At 41.9% G+C, this 21,779-nt stretch overlaps 1 protein-coding gene across 3 annotated transcripts in view; it reads right to left on the reverse strand.

Annotated features, from left to right (window-relative positions):
- Nucleotides 1–21,190, reverse strand: part of M1ap (meiosis 1 associated protein) — an 80,737-nt gene extending 59,547 nt beyond the window's left edge. The window contains exons 1-2 of one of the 3 annotated variants that reach the window (XM_021164813.2): nucleotides 20,925–21,190; nucleotides 2,672–2,857 (exon numbers count right to left, since the gene is read on the reverse strand). In XM_021164813.2, coding sequence (XP_021020472.1) covers nucleotides 2,672–2,857; nucleotides 20,925–21,164 — 426 coding nt within the window. In that variant the 5' untranslated portion in view covers nucleotides 21,165–21,190. Of the gene's footprint in view, nucleotides 1–2,671; nucleotides 2,858–16,479; nucleotides 17,374–20,924 lie in introns of those variants that run through there. The other 2 variants (XM_021164812.2, XM_021164811.2) reach the window with 2 other exon arrangements.
- Between the last annotated feature and the right edge of the window lie 589 nt (nucleotides 21,191–21,779).

Here is a 21,779-nt window from a genome sequence, read left to right on the forward strand (position 1 = left end):
GCCTGTTCGCATCAGTGTGGTTGTTTAGATCAGGCTGGTTTGTGGTGGCTCTGTGGATCTGCCATGACTGCCGTGAATTATAGGGATGTTTCACCATGCCCTGTTCTCTGCTGGCTATCAATCCTTGTTCTCTAAATTCTACAGTCAAGTGCCAGATATGTTGGTACATGATTATAATGCTAACACTTGGAAGGCAGAGGTAGGAAGATCTCCAAAAATATGAGCACAGCCTTGTCTACATTGTAGGTTCCAGGTCATTCCAGGCCTACATAGTTGTGACTTTGTCTCAAAAATAAATAAACATACAAATACACACACACACACAAATAGATTCTACAGTCAGATAATTCTAGCATACCTGCCATGACTGGTTCTAATACCTATTCTAACTTCAAATGGTGTGTCTTGCCTTTTATTCCGCTTGTCATCTTCTGTGATAGACGGGTTCCACTGGGTCAAAGATGTTATTGCAATTGGCCTTTACAAATGTGGTATTTGTGTGAAAGGACACATTCTCTACTATTATTATTTTCTATTCAAATAATAAGAGTAATACGTTTTAAAAATCTCACGTAATCAAGTTTTTAAACATTTTTTTAAGATTTATTTTTATGATTTTATGTGTGTGGGTGTTTCACCTGCGAGAGCATCTGGGCACCACATGTGTGACTGGTGTCTGAGAAGGTGATGAGCTTCTATGTGGGTGCTGGGAATTGAACTTGGGTCCTTTGCAAGAACAGCAAGTGCTCTTACCCACTCAATCAACTCACCAGCCCCCCCCCCCCCCGCAAACAAGTTCGTAAAATAATATTGATATGTGATTATTTGTTCCTAGTCTTCAAGAGAAGCTGCTACTCAAATACAAACTCCACAGGTGTTTCTCAGTGTGTTCTTCCCCCTTGGGTTGGAGCATGGGCACTTGATTGGGCTGGAGTGGGTTAGAGCATGGGGACTCGATTGGGCTGGAGTTGATCATTCTCTCTATGTGGAAGGCTGTAATTAGCTTGAGTTTGCTCTCTCTTGTCCTTCAGGTCAGTTAGGTCAGTTCAAACCCTAGGTTCTGTTTAACTAGTTTCTCCTGGCCACAGAACTTATGAAAGAGAACCACTGAGTGTATTTCAGAACGCCTGTTCTCTCCTGCCCTACCCCCTTGCCATCCAGGTTTGAGTCATAAGGGAATTTCCTCTTAAGGGTCTGGTTGAACTCTTAAGACTTGGAGCTCACAGAAGTGTGTGAGGCCTTAGGACTTCCCTTGGAGTTTTAAATGTTGAGACGTAGCTTTTAGCCGTTTACTGATGTTTGGGTTTTCCTACCCAAGCAGTGGCTCCCATGGAGGTTTTGCTTTAGTGTGCTGTGAGTCTGTCTGATTCTGGAGGCAGCTGTTTGTCCGGTGTTGCAACCTTGCTTCTCCTAGGCATCTAAAGGGAATTGTTGACTTTGCAAGTGTTTTCATAATTGTTGGGACAAAGTGGCAACTTCCACCTTCCTAGCATGTGAAACTGGCAATGGGAAATTAACACCATTATTTTCCAACTCTTCTGTCTGCAGCCAGAGGTCCCTCAAATATTTTAACCCACACTCACGAATGTACCTGTGGAGTGTCCACCCATAACTTATTTATATTTTTATGATTGTCTCAGCCTGGTATCAGAATAGCATCAACTTTGACATTCGCTAATCCCAGAGAAAATTTAGTAAATTTGAGTAAAATTTTGATTGAAGACAATTACAATTTTTTTCTTTATTTTGGGCTCTTTTTTGAGATAAGATTTGACTCAGTAACCTAGCCTGGCCTGGAATCACATAGCCCGTGCTGGTTTAGCCTTGCCTCAATCTCCTATGTGCTGAGATTACAGGTGTGAACCTCCCTGTCTGGCTTTAAGGGTACCCAGATAGAAAGCAGAGCCAATTTAGGGAACGTAACATTTACCCTGCAAACTCAAAATGTCCTGGGCAGGTGTATTTACATTTCATTTTTATTTCAGTTTTTCCTTAGAGTTCACTTTGGTCCCTGTTTTCCAGTTTCTCTTGATGCCCTTCTGTATATTAAGAGCTGAGTAGGTGACACTGAGGACATGGTAGCAGCAGTTAAGAGCACTTGTTGGAGCAGGAGAGATGGTTCCATGGTTCTGAACCTGTACTGTTCTTCCTGAGGACCCGGGTTTGGTTCCCAGCACCCACAGCAGACAGCTCATTATTGCCTATAACCCCAGCTTCAGGGGCCCCAGTGCTCTAGTCTCTGCAGGTACCTGCACACACATGCATATACCCACATACACATAATTGAAAATAAAGTAAAAATTAAAAAATACAAATACATTTGGTGTTCTTTCCCAGTACTTGATTGAGAAACTTACAACTGCGTGTAACTCTAGGTCTGGGTCTCTCTCTCTCTCTCTCTCTCTCTCTCTCTCACACACACACACACACACACACACACACACACACACACTCACTCACCAAGAAAAGAAAAGAAAAAGAATTGAGGAGAAAAGAAAATGGTAATGGGATAGAAAAATAATGTAGTCTACTATCAGTTAGCTGAACATCTCATCTTGAAAATGATATTCAATGTATATAAAACGGAACAACATACGGTTAATAAATACTGCAACACTACAGAGATGGGATGGGGAGATGACTTCATGTCGTAAAAAGCAGCATCTCTTACCTCCAGGGAAGTCCAGGGCTGAGCAGCGCTTGAGGCCATGTGACTGCTGTACTGTTTGAACTGCTGGAGCCCATCCTCTACTGCTAGGGGTAGTAAGGCGTGAGGTGGTCTGTGACAACCTTCTACCTGTAACATTCGAAGCTCCGAGATGCAGGCCTGCAGCCTAATGAAGTTCCCTCTCACTTGCTGCAGAGAGAAAGTGAAGCAAAGACACCAAGCTTTAGGAACCCAGCATGCTGGTTAGCTTCTGTCAAATTGACATAGACTAGAGTCACCTGGGAAGAAGAAACGTCAGTCATGGGATTGCCTCCATTAGATTGGTCCGTTAGCTTGTCTGTGGGGACCTTTTCTTGATTAGTGATTGGTGTAGGAAGGCCAATCCTGAGTCGGGAGTTCTGAGTTGTATAAGAAATCAGGCTGAGCAAGCAATGGGGAGCAAGCCAGTGAGGATCTTTCCTCAGTAGTCCCTCCTCCTGCTTGAATTTTGACCTGATTTCCCTCAGTGATAGACTGATTAGGATGTGTAAGCCAAATAAACCCTTCTCTTCCCAAAATGATTTTGGTCATGATGTTTATCATATCAATAGATACTAAACTACGAAACACCCAGGCTTTGATTAATTGGCAGTTTTATTTCATCAATAACTCCTTAGGAGTTCCTCTCCTTCCTAAAACCCTGTATGTCTGAATGACACATACAGAATGTCAATCAGGTTCTAAGTAGTGCACTAAAATTTCTCTAAATCAGAAGGAAGGATGCAGCTAAAAATCTTAGATGCTGTGGATTTATTAGAAACAGGGAAGGAAATGTGATAATTCAGCTACGAGTTCAGTGAAAGGTCTTTGCAACTACTTTAGGTGCATGAGTGTTCTGCACCTAAAATGTGCACCATGTGTATGTCTGGTGCCTTCAGAGGCTGTAAGAGAGCACCAGATTTCCTGGATCCGAAGTTGTGAGCCACTGTGTGGTAGCTGAGAGGCAAGTCGGGGTCCTCTGAAAGAGCAACAAGTGCTCTTAACTGCTGAGCTATGTGTCCAGGCCATGACTATAGTTTTACTTTAGGTGATCTGCAAACTGGAAGTCTAAGAGGGCTAACTTTAGATACTATCTGGGTTTCTTAGTCTGTCACTAAGAGATTCTCTGTTTAAGAATGATGTTTCCCTAGCTTGGTATTACAGCATTCAAGAAGCTGAGGCCGGAGGACTGAGAGTTCAGGCTATTATTAGAGTTCAAGGTATTTGGAGCTATATATATATTGAGAATCTTTCAAACAACAACAAAAATGTTTCTCCTGAAACAAGAATTGTGATGTGGTCTCTCATTTTATAATTGATAAGGATCTATTGAATCCATTCCTCAGGGGCATTTCAGTGAAGATGAGAATCTCACTTAATTTAAGGAGCCCACAAATAAACCCCGGACAAGTGAATCGACCTCATGGTTCTCCTCACCATCCTTTATAAAGACCAGTTCTCCTCCTCCTCCTCTTCCTCTTCCCCCTCCTCTTCTTCCTCCTCCTCTTCTTCCTCCTCCTCCTCTTTTTTTTTTTTTGCAAGTGTCCTTTTTCCCCCCTTGGATATTTTCTTTCTTTCTCTTTTTTTTTATTAGATATTTTCTTTATTTACATTTCAAATGTTATCCCCTTTTCTAGTTTCCCCTCCCAACCCCCCCTATCCCCTCCCCCTCCCTCTGCTCACCAACCCACCCACTCCTGCTTCTTGGCCCTAGCATTCCCCTACACTGGGGGACTGAACACCCTCAGGTCTAAGGGCCTCTCCTCCCACTGATGTCCAACAAGGTCATCTTCTGCCACACATGTGGCCAGCGCCATGGGTTGCTCCATGTATATTCTTTGGTTGATGGTCCAGTCCCCGGGAGCTCCGGGGCGGGGGGGGGGGGGTTGTCTGTTGACACTGTTGCTCCCTTCATGAGGCTGCAAACTCCCTCAGCTCCTTCAGTCCCTTCTCCAACTCCTCTATTGGGGATCCCCAAGCTCAGTCCAATGGTTAGCTGCGAGCTTCCTCCTCTGTATTTGTCAGGCTCTGCCAGAGCCTCTCAGGAGACAGCCGTTATCAGGCTTCTATCAGCAAGCACTTCCCAGCATCCAGAATAAAGTTCAGATTTGGTGGCTGTATATGGGATGGATCCACAGGTGGGGCAGTCTTTGGATGGCCTTTCCATCAGTCTCTGCTCCACACTTTGTCTCCATATTTCCTCCTGTGAGTATCAGGGATCATTTCTATAGTTTGTAACTAAAGACAGGTTCTTAAGGAAGCAATGTAATTTAATCTGATTCTAGTTCAATGATACTTGTAAGGATGTATGAATTCAAAAGAATGTGTGCTAAAGATCTGAGACATTATTTGAAGTAATTCCAAGCATCAGTAAGGTAAGGAAAGGGGAATAAAACCTTTGAATAAGAATGGCCCCCAGAGGTTCATATATTTGCATGTTTAGTTACCAGGGAGTGGAACTGTCTGGTAGGATTAGAAGGCTTAGGGGGTGTGACTTTTTAGGAAGAGGTGTGTCACTGGGTGTGGGCTTTGAGGTTTCAAAAGACCATGCCAGACCCAGTCTCACTCTCTCTGCCTGTGGATCAGGATTAAGGTTTTTAAAAATTATTTATTTACTTTTATTTATTTATATCCCAAATGTTGCCCCTCCCTGTCCCCCCTCACAGAGTTCTTCCCATCCACCCCATCCCCAAATCCCCGTTCCCTGAGGCAACCAGTCTCTACAAGATTAGGCTCATCCTCTCCCACTGAGGCCACTCAGAGCAATTCTCTGCTACATATGTGCAGGAAAGGGGGTGCTTTGGATTAGCCCATCTATGTTCTATCACTGACACTATGTTGTGCTTGCAGACAGGAACCTAACATGGCTGTCCTATGAGAGGTTCTACTAGCAGCTGAATGAGACAGATGCAGATACTTATAGCCAAGCATTGGACTAAGGTCAGGGACTCCTATGGAAAAGTTAGGGGAAGGATTGAAGGAACTGAAGGGGATGGCAACCCCATAGCAAGACCAACAGTGGTCAGCCAACCTGAACCTCTGGGAGCTCTCTGCCATGTTGATAATGAACTAAGCCTCTGAAACTGTAAGCAAGCCCTAGTTAAATGTTTTCTCTTATAAGAGTTGCCATGGTCATGGTGTCACTTCACAGCAATAGAAAGGTGACTAAGACATGACCCAAAAGCAGAAATAAATGATACTTGCCAGGCTTATAAAATCCATGAGTTTGAGCTATAATACTGCCAGGGCAAGAAGACTGTTTAAGTCAGGCTGTTTCACCTTTCTTACTTTGCTTTTGTATGTTCCTCTTTAAGTTTCAGGGAGGGGGTGGGCCTGAAGGCACAAGAAATTAGACATCAATTCTGACACAGAGAAAATAAAAAATCTAGATAGGGAAATAAAAAAAAAACTATTCAAGAAAAGTGAAATCAGACCGTAAATATAGCCTAAAAGATTTATTTGTGCAGAGTATGTATGTGTGTGATTGTATGTACGTGTGTGTGTGTGTGTGTACATGTGCACAGATGGGCACATTTCATGTGGGTTTGTGGAAGTCAGAGGAAAACCTAGAGTCTCTTCCTTGCCTTTCTCTGTGTTTTGAGTCCGGGTCTCTTTGTTGTTTGGTGTTGAACCTGTAAGCCAGCCCTAATCAAATGTTCTTTCTTAATAAGAGTTGCTATGGTCATGGTGACTCTTCACAGCAATAAAACCCAAATTAAGATAGAATGTATGTGCGTAGGTGTCTGTGGTTATATACACGTGACTGTAAGTGCCCGTAGATTCCCTGAACTGAAGTTATAGGCAGCTGTGAGTTGTCTAATATGGATGCTGGTCATTGAATTCAGGTTCTCTCAAAGAGCAGTACATACTCTTAACTTGTGAGCCATCTCTCCAGCCCCAGCACTTTCTGTTTTATGGCTTTTGGGGGAAAAAAATCACTATATTGTGCATTTTTATTTGCCCCTTTTTTGTATGCTTTTATTGTCACAACTAGGAATATGTGAGCCTGTTTGGGTTTTTATCTTCATAACTCCATGTTTATGCGATTCCTTTCAACTTTAGCAGTATTTGACTTGCCACATGACAGAATTACTCTATTTCTTTGTCTTTTTTTTTTAAAGATTTTATTTATTATATGTAAGTACACTGTAGCTGTCTTCAGACACTCCAGAAGAGTGGCGCCAGATCTCGTTGCAGATGGTTGCGAGCCACCATGTGGTTGCTGGGATTTGAACTCTGGACCTTCGGAAGAGCAGTCGGGTGCTCTTACCCACTGAGCCATCTCACCAGCCCCCTATTTCTTTGTCTTATTCTCCCTCTCCTATTGCACTCAGCTATAGTCAACCACAGCATCTTTCTTAGAACTCGCCTTTATCTCTGTTATTTGTTGCTTTGACATGATTTCTTTCGAATATCAGCTACTAAGGATGAGGAAAGAACACTATAGGTAAACCAAAGTGTTCTGAACCCTAACACCTCAATGTAGATTAATTTCAATAAATTCTTTATAATGAAAAATTTTAAAGAATTAGGAAGAATGTCACAGGAAGGACATTCTTCTGGAATCCTCCTTTGAGGGGGAAATTAATCATTTGGGTTAGAATTATTTATATTCATGTCACAATGGCTATAAAAGGAATTCTAATATTTTAATTATGAATTCTCTGTCATGAGTCCTTATAAAAGGTTCAGATTTGATGATACTAAAAAATTAAATGTGAGGGTAATCTTGGGTCCATCCTAGAAATGATCCACCATATGCTGTCTTTCTACATTTACATTTTGGGTGACTCCATGGACAGAAAATGTCAGATGTCTATATAGTTCAGTGAAAATGGATTTAAGGGCCTCTTTTCCTTATAGACTGTATTGTTTGTATACACCAAATGATAGTCGCTCCTGCTATTTCCCTGAACTTTTAACTAGCACTGACTTTACTGTTCTACAGTTAGGAAAATTTGGCTTGTAATTACTTCTGAGTTACCAGTGAGGAGTCCTAGGCGTGACTTTTTTTTTTTTTCCAGGACTGACTATAGGCAATTAAAAGGCTTTACCTGGAAAGTTTCATGGTGGCAGTAGAAAAGTGACTCTGGTGTGCAGCCAATTCACTTCAGTTTCTGAAGGACATGGCCAAGGACTCAGGTTGCCCTGGTATGTCCTGTTCTTGGGATATTTGGCTCCTTATTTCTTGACACCTTAATTCCTAGGTTTCTAAGGCTTATAGTGTGGTTCTCCTCAAGTGCTTCTTCCAAGACTTCTTTATGAGAGGACAGGAAACTTGAATACCCTTTTCTCTATTCTAACTCAGTCTTTTCTACTGGTAGCCTTCCTTCTGCTTTCTTTAACCCCAAGCTTACAAAGCCATCAAAACTTTTTGTCTGGGGTTCACTCAACAGTGTCTTCATCTCTATGAATACATTTAGCTCTCAACCATTCTGAAAAAAAAAAAAAAGTGGGAAAGCTGGGTGTGGTGATGCACAACTGCAATCCCAGCACTCTGAGGAATGAATCAGAATCGCCAGAGGTTTGAAGCTAGCCTGAGCCATGTAGTGAGCTTCATGTCAGTCTGGTCGACAAAGCGAGATATTGAATTAAATAAACAAAAGAATAAGATACAAAATCTACCAGCAACATCACCAATACCACTAACAGCAAAATGGAGTGGGGAATAGGCACTTTTCTCAGGTTAGACTCTTGATTATTCCATTTCGGTAGGTGACTAAAGGCTTAACCTTTTCCCTTGGTTTGTTAGTTTACTTTGACACCTGGTAGGTCAGCTGTTTGCCAGCTTGGATAAGCTCATACAAGCTCATGGTTTTTAGTATAAAACACCCTGCCTTTCCTAGAGAAGCGATTAAGGGAATCAATTGATTTCAAAATGGCCACCTATACTAAGAAGTAACAAGGAGATAAGAGAAATTTTATCACAATATTTGATACTGTGCCAACCACGCGGGACCTGAGACTGCTCTGGTTGGGGAGAGAGAAATCCGGCCCACATAGGGCCACAACCCTCTTCCGGTCAGAAAAGCACCTGAGCAGCTGGGGCGCAGGGTCTGCTGACACTCGCCAACTGCCCACAACACCCGCCACAGGATCTTAAGACTTCTGGTGAGTGGAGCACAGCTTCTGCTCCAATCCAATTGCGCGGGACCTGAGACTGCATTAGTTAGGGAAGCAGAAACCGGCCTGAGTAGGACCACAGGCCTCATCCGGCTGGATCAGCGCCGGGGTAGCGGGAGCGCAGGGTTGCCTGACACCCTCCAGCTACCCACGACCCCCGCCGCAGGATTTTGGGACTGCTGGTGAGTGGAACACAGCTTCTACTCCAATCCAATTGCGCGGGACCTGAGACTGCATTAGTTAGGGAAGCAGAAACTGGCCTGAGTAGGGCCACAGGCCTCACCCGGCCGGATCAGCTCCAGGGTAGCGGGAGCTCAGGGTTGCCTGACACCCGCCAGCTACCCACGACCCCCGCCGCAGGATTTTGGGACCGCTGGTGAGTGGAACACAGCTTCTGCTCCAGTCCAATCACGCGGGACCTGAGACTGCTCTGGTTGGGGAGAGAGAAATCCGGCCTACATAGGGCCACAACCCTCTTCCGGTCAGAAAAGCACCGGGGCAGCTGGGGCGCAGGGTCGGCTGACACTCACCAGCTACCCACAACACCCACCACAGGATCTTAAGACTTCTGGAGAGTGGAACACAGCTTCTGCTCCAATCCAATTGCACGCGGGACCAGAGACTGCATTAGTTAGGGAAGCAGAAAAACGGCCTGAGTAGGACCACAGGCCTCTTCCGGCTGGACCAGCACCGGGGTACCGTCAGCTACCCACGACCCCCGCCGCAGGATTTAGAGACTGCTGGTGAGTGGAACACAGCTTCTGCTCCAATCTTTAAATAGTGACAACGATAACAACTAACCCCAGAGATTACCAGATGGCGAAAGGTAAACGTAATAATCTTACTAACAGAAACCAAGACCACTCACCATCATCAGAACCCAGCACCCCCACTTCACCCAGTCCAGGGCACCCCAACACACCGGAAAAGCTAGACACGGATTTAAAAGCATATCTCCTGATGATGATAGAGGACTTCAAGAAGGACGTTAATAACACACTTAAAGAAATGCAGGAGAACACTGCTAAAAAGGAAGAAGACAATAAAGAGGAAGCACAAAAATCCCTTAAAGAATTGCAGGAGAACACTGCTAAAGAGTTACAAATCCTTAAAGAAAAACATGATAACATAATCAAACAGGTAGAAGTCCTTACAGAAAAACAGGAAAACACATCCAAACAGATGATGGAAATGAACAAAACCATACTAGACCTAAAAAGGGAAGTAGAATCAATAAAGAAAACCCAAAATGAGGCAACACTGGAGATAGAAACCCTAGGAAAGAAATCTGGAACCATAGATACGAGCATCAGCAACAGAATACAAGAGATGGAAGAGAGAATCTCAGGTGCAGAAGATTCCATAGAGAACATCGGCACAACAATCAAGGAAAATGGAAAATGCAAAAAGATCCTAACTCAAAACATCCAAGAAATACAGGACATAATGAGAAGACCAAACCTACGGATAATAGGAGTGGATGAGAATGAAGATTTTCAACTCAAAGGACCAGCAAACATCTTCAACAAAATTATAGAAGAAAACTTCCCAAATCTAAAGAAAGAGATGCCCATGAACATACAAGAAGCCTACAGAACTCCAAATAGACTGGATCAGAAAAGAAATACCTCCCGACACATAATAATCAGAGCAACAAATGCTCTAAATAAAGATAGAATACTAAAAGCAGTAAGAGAAAAAGGCCAAGTAACATATAAAGGCAAGCCTATCAGAATTACACCAGACTTTTCACCAGAGACTATGAAAGCCAGAAGATCCTGGACAGATGTTATACAGACACTAAAAGAACACAAATTCCAGCCCAGGCTACTATACCCAGCCAAACTCTCAATTAACATAGATGGAGAAACCAAAGTATTCCACGACAAAACCAAATTCACACATTATCTCTCCACGAATCCAGCCCTTCAAAGGATAATAACAGAAAAAAACCAATACAAGGACAGGAACCACGCCCTAGAAACAACAAGAAGGTAATCCCTCAACAAACCTAAAAGAAGACAGCCACAAGAACAAAATGCCAACTTTAACATCAAAAATAACAGGAAACACCAATTTCTTTTCCTTAATATCTCTTAATATCAATGGACTCAACTCCCCGATAAAAAGACATAGACTAACAAACTGGCTACACAAACAAGACCCAACATTTTGCTGCTTACAGGAAACTCATCTCAGAGAAAAGGATAGACACTACCTCAGAATGAAAGGCTGGAAAACAATTCTCCAAGCAAATGGCATGAAGAAACAAGCTGGAGTAGCCATTCTAATATCTGATAAGATTGACTTCCAACCCAAAGTCATTAAAAAAGACAGGGAGGGACACTTCATACTCATCAAAGGTAAAATCCTCCAAGAGGAACTATCAATCCTGAATATCTATGCTCCAAATACAAAGGCAGCCACATTCATTAAAGAAACTTTAGTAAATCTCAAAGCACACATTGCACCTCATACAATAATAGTGGGAGACTTCAACACACCACTTTCACCAATGGACAGATCATGGAAACAGAAACTAAACAGGGACACAGTGAAACTAAGAGAAATTATGAATCAAATGGATCTGGCAGATATCTACAGAACATTCTATCCTAAAACAAAAGGATATACCTTCTTCTCAGCACCTCATGGTACCTTCTCCAAAATTGACCACATAATTGGTCACAAAACAGGCCTCAACAGATATAAAAATATTGAAATTGTCCCATGCATCCTATCAGATCACCATGGACTAAGGCTGATCTTCAATAACAAAATAAATAATAGAAAGCCAACCTTCACGTGGAAACTGAACAACACTCTTCTCAATGATACCTTGGTCAAGGAAGGAATAAAGAAAGAAATTAAGGACTTTTTAGAGTTCAATGAAAATGAAGCCACAACATACCCAAACTTATGGGACGCAATGAAAGCATTTTTAAGAGGAAAACTCATAGCTCTGAGTGCCTCCAAAAGGAAACTAGAGAGAGCACACATTAGCAGCTTGACAACACACCTAAAAGCACTAGAACAAAAGGAAGCAAATTCACCCAAGAGGAGTAGACGGCAGGAAATAATCAAACTCAGGGGTGAAATCAACCAAGTGGAAACAAGAAAAACTATTCAAAGAATCAACCAATCAAGGAGCTGGTTCTTTGAGAAAATCAACAAGATAGATAAACCCTTAGCCAGACTCACTAGAGGGCACAGGGAAAGCATCCTAATTAACAAAATCAGAAATGAAAAAGGAGACATAACAACAGATCCTGAAGACATCCAAAACACCATCAGATCCTTCTACCAAAGGCTATACTCAACAAAACTGGAGAACCTGGATGAAATGGAGAAGTTCCTAGACAGATACCAGGTACCAAAGTTGAATCAAGATCAGGTTAATGATCTAAACAGCCCTATATCCCCCAAAGAAATAGAAGCAGTCATTAATAGTCTCCCAACTAAAAAAAGCCCAGGACCAGATGGGTTTAGTGCAGAGTTCTATCAGACCTTCAAAGAAGATCTAATCCCAGTTCTTCACAAACTATTCCACAAAATAGAAACAGAAGGTACCCTACCCAACTCATTCTATGAAGCCACAATTACTCTGATACCTAAACCACAAAAAGACCCAACAAAGATAGAAAACTTCAGACCAATATCCCTTATGAATATTGATGCAAAAATCCTCAATAAAGTTCTTGCTAACCGAATCCAAGAACACATCAAAACAATCATCCATCCTGACCAAGTAGGTTTCATCCCAGGGATGCAGGGATGGTTCAATATACGGAAATCCATCAACGTAATCCAGTATATAAACAAACTCAAAGACAAAAACCACATGGTCATCTCCTTAGATGCGGAAAAAGCATTTGACAAGATCCAACACCCATTCATGATAAAAGTCTTGGAAAGATCAGGAATTCAAGGCCCATACCTAAACATGATAAAAGCAATCTACAGCAAACCAGTAGCCAACATCAAAGTAAATGGTGAGAAGCTTGAAGCAATCCCTCTAAAATCAGGGACTAGACAAGGCTGTCCACTTTCTCCATACCTATTCAACATTGTACTTGAAGTCCTAGCCAGAGCAATTCGACAACAAAAGGAGATCAAAGGGATACAAATTGGAAAAGATGAAGTCAAAATATCACTTTTTGCAGATGATATGATAGTATATATAAGTGACCCTAAAAATTCCACCAGAGAACTCCTAAGCCTGATAAACAGCTTCGGTGAAGTAGCTGGATATAAAATTAACTCAAACAAATCAATGGCCTTTCTCTACACAAAGAATAAACAGGCTGAGAAAGAAATTAGGGAAACAACACCCTTCTCAATAGTCACAAATAATATAAAATATCTTGGCGTGACTCTAACTAAGGAAGTGAAAGATCTGTATAATAAAAACTTCAAGTCTCTGAAGAAAGAAATTATAGAAGATCTCAGAAGATGGAAAGATCTCCCATGCTCATGGATTGGCAGGATCAACATTGTAAAAATGGCTATCTTGCCAAAAGCAATCTACAGATTCAATGCAATCCCCATCAAAATTCCAAATCAATTCTTCAACGAATTAGAAAGTGCAATCTGCAAATTCATCTGGAATAACAAAAAACCCAGGATAGCAAAAACTCTTCTCAAGGATAAAAGAACCTCTGGTGGAATCACCATGCCGGACCTAAAGCTCTACTACAGAGCAATTGTGATAAAAACTGCATGGTACTGGTATAGTGACAGACAAATAGACCAATGGAATAGAATTGAAGACCCAGAAATGAACCCACACACCTATGGTCACTTGATCTTCGACAAGGGAGCTAAAAACATCCAGTGGAAGAAAGACAGCATTTTCAACAAATGGTGCTGGCACAACTGGTTGTTAACATGTAGAAGAATGCGAATCGATCCATTCCTATCTCCTTGTACTAAGGTCAAGTCTAAGTGGATCAAGGAACTTCACATAAAACCAGAGACACTGAAACTTATAGAGGAGAAAGTGGGGAAAAGCCTTGAAGATATGGGCACAGGGGAAAAATTCCTGAATAGAACAGTAATGGCTTGTGCTGTAAGATCGAGAATTGACAAGTGGGACCTCATGAAACTACAAAGCTTCTGCAAGGCTAAAGACACCATCAATAAGACAAAAAAACCACCAACAGATTGGGAAAGGATCTTCACCTATCCTAAATCAGATAAGGGACTAATATCCAATATATATAAAGAACTCAAGAAGGTGGACTCCAGAAAGTCAAATAACCCCATTAAAAAATGGGGCTCAGAACTGAACAAAGAATTCTCACCTGAGGAATACCGAATGGCAGAGAAGCACCTGAAAAAATGTTCAACATCCTTAATCATCAGGGAAATGCAAATCAAAACAACCCTGAGATTCCACCTCACACCAGTCAGAATGGCTAAGATCAAAAATTCAGGTGACAGCAGATGCTGGCGAGGATGTGGAGAAAGAGGAACACTCCTCCATTGTTGGTGGGATTGCAAGCTTGTACAACCACTCTGGAAATCAGTCTGGCGGTTCCTCAGAAAATTGGACATAGTACTACCGGAGGATCCAGCAATACCTCTCCTGGGCATATATCCAGAAGATGTCCCAACCGGTAAAAAGGACACATGCTCCACTATGTTCATAGCAGCCCTATTTATAATAGCCAGAAGCTGGAAAGAACCCAGATGTCCCTCAACAGAGGAATGGATACAGAAATTATGGTACATTTACACAATGGAGTACTACTCAGCTATTAAAAAGAATGAATTTATGAAATTCCTAGCCAAATGGATGGACCTGGAGGGCATCATCTTGAGTGAAGTAACACAATCACAAAAGAACTCACACAATATGTATTCACTGATAAGTGGATATTAGCCCAAAACTTAGGATACCCAAGATATAAGATACAATTTGCTAAACGCATGAAACTCAAGAAGAATGAAGACCAAAGTGTGGACACTGTGCACCTTCTTAGAATTGGGAACAAAACACCCAGGGAAGGAGCTACAGAGACAAAGTTCGTAGCTGTGATGAAAGGATGGACCATTTAGAGACTGCTGTATCCAGGGATCCGTCCCATAATCAGCTTCTAAACCCTGACACCATTGCATACACTAGCAAGATCTTGCTGAAAGGACCCAAATATAGCTGTCTCTTGTGAGACGATGCCGGGGCCTAGCAAACACAGGAGTGGATGTTCACAGTCAGCTATTGGATGTATCACAGGGCTCCCAATGGAGAAGCTAGAGAAAGTACCCAAGGAGCTAAAGGGATCTGCAACCCTATTGTTGGAACAACATGATGTACTAACCGGAACCCTGGAGCTCTTGTCTCTAGCTGCATATGTATCGAAAGATGGCCTAGTCGGCCATCAATGGAAAGAGAGGCCCATTGGACTTGCAAACTTTATATGCCCCAACATAGGGGAATGCCAGGGCCAAAAGAATGGGAATGGGTGGGTAGGGAAGTGGGGGGCGCTATGGGGGACTTTTGGGATAGTATTGGAAATGTAATTGAGGAAATTATGTAATAAAAATATTAAAAAAAAAAATATTTGATACTGTGTAGTTTTTGTTTGCCTTTTCAGATATCTGTCTACTTTTCACTCTCTGGTTTTGTATCCTTGAAGGCCAATCTATAGGGACGATTCAATGAGTTTCCTCACACTCCTGCTCCTTAAACTGTGTGTCCAATGGAAGGCAGTAGCTGGGGTTTTAATTCGGGAGTCCCACTTACCCATACTGTACTTAGCTGAGTCCAGGCTCTCCCCACTGCGAAATCCCATTGTCAGTGTTCTTGCACCTACTGCAATGGCTCTAAATAAAATCTTTTATTGTGCTTTAACAAGAGTCACTACATTTTCTGTAACAAAGATCACAGATTCCATGAGGCGGCCCTCTTTAGTCCTGGGTGGCCTGGCTGTAGCAGTATCTTTTGTTGACTCTGACTAAACTCTGCCTTCACCTCTGCAAATATCCTCTTTCTGTATCTCTGAAAAAAATTTCAGCTTGGGCATACCATCTGTTTCTTGCTTGCAACTTGACTGATTTATATAGCTCTTTAAAAAGCTTCCTTTAAAAAGAAAAATGGGAGTTTTCTTTCCTTTCCCATATATAGTTCTCTCTCCTCTAGATACCTTGGTCTCTCTGAAGTCCCAAATCCTAGGTTTTCCTCTTCTGTACTAAGGCTTGGAAACTGAAGACAGTGGCAGCCTTAGGTGCCCTCATTTGCTCCCCCTCATGGTATTCTCTGATGTACAGACTCCTTGAGAAGTGTGTGTGTGTGTGTGTGTGTGTGTGTGTGTGTGTGTGCTTAGGATGAGGCCAACCTCGAGCATTATTCCTCAGAAGCTTTGCTAGTTTGCTTCCTGACGCTGTGATAAACATCATGACCAAAAGCAACTTGGGGGAGGAAAGGTCCATCATTGAGGAAAACTGGGCAGGAACTTAGAGTCGGGAACTGAAGCAAAGACCATAGAGGAATGCTACTCAGTGGCTTGCTCAGCTATCTACCGGCTTGTACATCCCACCTGCTCAGACATGACATGGTCCACAGGGGCTTAGGCCCTTCTACATCAGTTAGCAATCAAGAATATGCTCCCACAGACATGCTCATAGGCCAATTTGATGGAGACAATTCTTCAATCGAGGTTTCTTCTTACCTGGTATGTCAAGTTGACAGCCAAGATAGTCATTACAGTAGTCATCTACCTCTTCTCCTCTTCTCTCTTATCTTTTCTTCTCATCTCTTCTTTCTCTTTTCTCTCTTCTCTTCTCTCTCTTCTCTTCTCTCCTCTCTTCTCTCCTCTCTTTTCTCTCCTCTCTCTTTTCTCCTCTCTCTTCTCTCCTCTCACTTCTTGCCTCTCTTTTCTTTTCTCTCTCTTCTCTCCTCTCCTCTCTCCTCTCTTCTCTCCTCTCCTCTCTCTTCTCTCTTCCCTCCTCTTTCTTCTCTCCTCTTTCTTCTCTCCTTTCTCTTCTATCCTCTCTTCTCTCCTCTTCTCTCTCCTCTCTTCTGTCCCTTTTCTTCTCTCTTCTCTCCTCTCCTCTCTCTTCTCTCCTCTCTTTCCTCTCCTCTCTTTCCTCTATTCTCTCCTCTCTCTTCTCTCTTTTCTTCTCTCCTCTCTCTTCTCTCCTCTCTTCTCCCCTCTCTTCTCTCTCTTCTCTCCTCTCTCTTCTCTCTTCTATTCTCTCTTCTCTCCTCTTTTCTCCCCTCTCTACTCTCCTCTCACGTCTCTCATTTCTTCTCATCTCTCCTACCCTACCCTCCCCTTCCCTTCTTTTTCAGACAGAGTTTCACTGGGACCTAGGGCCTGCTGATTTGGCCTTGCTAGAGCACCAAGGCTCCTCCTGTTCTGTCTCCTCAGCATGAGCACACATCACATCCAACTTTTTACATGATGATTAGGATCAGCCTCAGGTTCTTATTCTTGAGCCAACAGGTCTGGATCATGATCAAAATCAGGTCTTGAGACAGCAAGCTCTTTAACTGATGAACTATCTCCACAGCCTCTTGTTTTGTTCTGGTTACTTTAGACAAGATGGTACATCTGGTCCTTGCTGCTTTGCCTGGATAGAACAATGACTTGCTTCTCACAATGGAATGTGGAATAAATGGACTTTTGTGACAAGGACATAAAGCATTCTCTGTCTTTGTCTCTCATCAGTTGGTTGTAGAAGAATTAGGATGAGAACATGAAAATAATGCTATGGAGAGATCCAGGTTGTGAGGAAATATGAACTATTAGCATATGAATATTCTACTTTAAAACTTTAGAAGTAGCTCCTTTAGCTCTCATCAAGCCCTCAAATGACTACAATTATGGTTCCCATTTTTAATACAACCTCATGAGGACCCTCAGGCCTGAGCTACCTACCTGAACGGCTTATGGATTTTTAACTCACAATAAACATGAGATAATAAATGTTTATTATGCTAAGCTATCACATTTTAGTATAATCTGACAGAAAAAGTCGATGATCTAAGGAACCAAATTCTACACAACTCATAGACTCAGTTTTATTCCTTACGTAATTTTAATGAGTTCCTATGCCCAACCCAGCTGAAATAACAATGTACTTAGACACAGTTACTAGACTAAGTACTTGGAGGGTTTATATAAAAAATTTTTTCCCTGTATGATCCATTTTGAGACACAAAACCTACATTCTATAAGCTCATAGGCAATGTACTCTAGGTATTTTATATGAGGACACTGTAGCTATCTTCAGACATTCAGACACACCAGACAGAAGAGGGCACCAGATCCCATTATACATGGTTGTGAGCCACCAGGTAGTTGCTGGGAATTGAACTCAGGACTCTGTAAGAAAAATCAGTGCTCTTAACCGTTGAGCCATCTCCCCAGCCTGGAATATTATATTTTTTAGCAGTACTGTAACCCAATAAGTATAAAACATAAAACTGGCAAGAGGTCTATTGTGGTGGTTATTGTTTTGGTTCCCCCAACCCTTTTTTTCTGTCGGTTTGACCAAGCAGGGTCATCTGGGAAGAGGGACCCTCAGTTGAGAAAATGCCTCTATTAGATTGGCCTGTAGGCAAGTCTGTAGGGCATTTTCTTGATTAACAGTTGATATGGAAGGGGCCAAACCACTGTGGATGGTGTCATTCCTAGGCAGCTGGTCTTGAGTTGTATAAGAAAGCAGTTTGAGCAAGCTATGAAGAACAAACTAGAAAGCAGCACTCCTCCATGGCCTCTACTTTGTTTCCTGCTGGGGCTCTTTCTGGCATTACAGTTTCCCCGAGGAAGGCAGTGTAGGGGTATGGAGTCAGTGATAGGGGCCTAAGCTGCTTTATTGTTGGTAATTCTTCTGTCTTTAATTCTTTGCTGTTCTGTGACCAAAATCTACAGACTTTTAGCAGTTCTTCTCTGACTCAAGGGTCCCTGGCTGGCTAGCCTAGAGGCTTGGAGTTCATTAACTCTTTGTGAGCCAGAAAGAAAAGAAGAGGAAGTACTTTGGCCAGGCCAGACCACCAGTCTCAACAATTCCACAAATATTCATGCATATTTACATACATATATACCTACACATATACCTATGTACATATGTATGTGCATACAGATAGACAAATAGACTTATACGTACATACATTTGGTGGATGGGGCTGAGCCCCAAGTGCCACACTTATTTTTTCTCTCTGTCTGCCTTATACCTTCTTAGACAAAAGTTCTTTATAAAATTACTTCATAGATAAAATGTTGCACAAAAGGGGAGTTACAAAAGGATGTCCATAGTGAGTTCAAAGCAGTATTTCATTCTATAAGCTAATTGCAAGTTAAAAGAACAGTTTCTTATGGCCTTGCTTTACCATAGCGCATACCTATGATTTCATCCTTGGATCTGACTTAGAATGAATGTTTTTTTCTTGATCACATATTTATTTCAAACCTGCTTTCTTATCTTATTGCAATTAACTCATGACACATGAAGGTTTACAGAGCTCTATTTGCAGCTTTATTCTATATATGGCTTGAAATCACTTATATAAATTTAGGAATTTTATAAGACCATTATTAGGAATTACGAAATCATCAATTTGTCTACACAGCATTATTATATGAAACTACATCTTCATATTGATTCTACAGGAAATCTGCCCAATAGGATGGGGCAATGTCCAGGATTCATTAGGTTTTATAACAGTGACAGGAAAGGCATATCAGCAGCAAGAAGCAATCCTGGGATAAAGTCTCTGGTGGCCTTGCATCCCAGAGCTCACCCATCGAAGGCCATGCAAAATGGAAGGCCATCTCCATAAAACTCATTTGCATGCCTTAGTCTTTCCTAGATGACTTTTGACAGGTTCCTGCCCTGACTTTTCTTCATGATGCACTGTGATCTGAATATGTAAGTCCAATAAACCCTTTCCTCTCCTGAATGAGAGCTCCTGGAAAGAAGCTGTGTCTGACTTGAATTTTTGTATAGTGAAGAGACACAGTTAGCTAGTTCTAGCCCACTGGCACCATTCCTTGCCCACCTCTGTGTTAGAATCAATGTCTTGTGACTGATATATTAAAACCTTTAGAATATATTAACTTAGCAGACCACATCTTGATCCAAAGACAGATAGGAGAAGACTCAGCATCCTCAGGTAGCTAGGAGGAGGGTTTCAAAGCCCACCCCCACAGTGACACACTTCCTTTAATAAGGCCAAACATCCTAATAGTGTCACTCCCTGGACCAACCATATTCAAACCACAACAGTGTTTATTACGGTAATAGAAAGGGAACTCAACAAATGAGTATTACTTCCATACTTTATAATACCAAAAGAGATATTATATTTTCACTTTCAATGAGGAGAATGAGACATTTATTTTAAAAACGAGTGGATTCTAGTTAGATTTTACAGACATAACCAGGAACAAAGTCTGTGAAGCTCCTTCCTTTGGTTATCTTAAAGACATAGTGTATGTCCATCGATTTAACAATAAGGTTGACTCAGAAAAGGAGATGCGTGGAATCACTGGAAGTCTTTGCCATCCCCGTGATTTTGAACTATATCTAAGAGAGAGGGAAGCTTGAATTTCTTTGAGGAAGAGAGGAAGTAGACTATTGAGAGAGGGTTTTGTAAAGAGAATGGTCCTCAGTCCCTCCTTCTAAAACCTTACTAGTGTTTGACCAGAAGGGAGCTCAAGTTTCACTAGAGTAGAGCCCAGGGAAAATAGTCTCATGGTTTTTGCAGTTGTGAATTTCTGAGCAAAGAAATTAGGGCCTTGAGTTTTACCCGAGGACAAGTTTACTTGGATAACCAGACCTCTGAAGAGCTTTAGATAGGTCTTTAAGTGTTTACATTTCAAAGAGGGTGAAAGGCTCTAGCTGTGTGCACTTCAAAGAACTGCAAATGCTAAGACTTCTCTTCTCTCAAGGAGAGGGATGGTTGCAGCCTATTTCAACCCTCAAATTAACAACTCAGAGGCTCCCTCTTGCAGCACAAACCCCCATGTACACCTGATAACTTCTGGTTCATGTGGGCTAATCAAATATGAAGAACCAATGTGGTTTTCACTGTAAGAAATACCAACTGTGAGTTCTGCTATGGAAATCTCATTTGCTTTCAGGATACCAAGAGTAGAGATAGACTTACCACAAATGGGAGGACACACTCATGCTGGTTCTGTACTGTGTATAAGCTGAACAGAGACATCCGGCTGGGGCCCGTCAAACTGCAGGCTATGGAGAAGAAGTTCTGCAAGGCCTCACAGAGGTTGGGGCAGATGTCAACCCAGGAAGGTACGGCAATATGCACAATGAGAAGCCTCGGAGGTTGATGACTAATTTTCATGGCAGCGGAGGTCCCTCTACTAGTAATTTTCCTTCGGTTCATGGCAGCCAAAGCAGTGTGGAACTGTGGCCACCACTTGAATAATCAATGTTTTATGAACCTAAGGAAAGGAAAAAAAAATGACTGGCTTTCATAAAACTGGATCAGGTACTTGAAGCAAAGAATATATATTGAGGGGATAAAAATCCCTAAAAAGGATTCAATTTGGGTACCACATCAAACTTGGCAAGATCATCCCACATTGATCTTTGTGTTTGATTTTAGCGTAAGTATGAGAATGCTTAGAGATGCTTGTGGAACTAATAAAGAATAAAGCAGTTACACAGAAGTCAAACTTCAGGTTTGTTTGGTTGGTTTTACAAGGTCTCATGTAACCTAGGCTAGCCTAGAGTCCACTATGTAGCTGAGTATGATCTTGAACTCCTGATCCTTCTGCTTCCATCTGCCAAGTGCAGGAATTATACATGAACATCACTGTGCCTCAAAAACAAGTTTTGGAATCTCTTATTTGCCCTCATAAATTTTGTTACTGCTTATTATCCTATATTTTAACTTGTTTCTATGTTTGTCTTTCTCACCATATTATAAAGCTTCCCACAGGGTCAGGTGTGGGATAACTCCATAGGAGTTGCTAATCAGGGAGGCTCCCAAAATAAT

Source organism: Mus caroli, unplaced genomic scaffold, assembly GCF_978045245.1.
Source record: "Mus caroli unplaced genomic scaffold, Mus_caroli_1 scaffold_7, whole genome shotgun sequence".
In the NCBI taxonomy this organism is placed as follows: domain Eukaryota; kingdom Metazoa; phylum Chordata; class Mammalia; order Rodentia; family Muridae; genus Mus; species Mus caroli.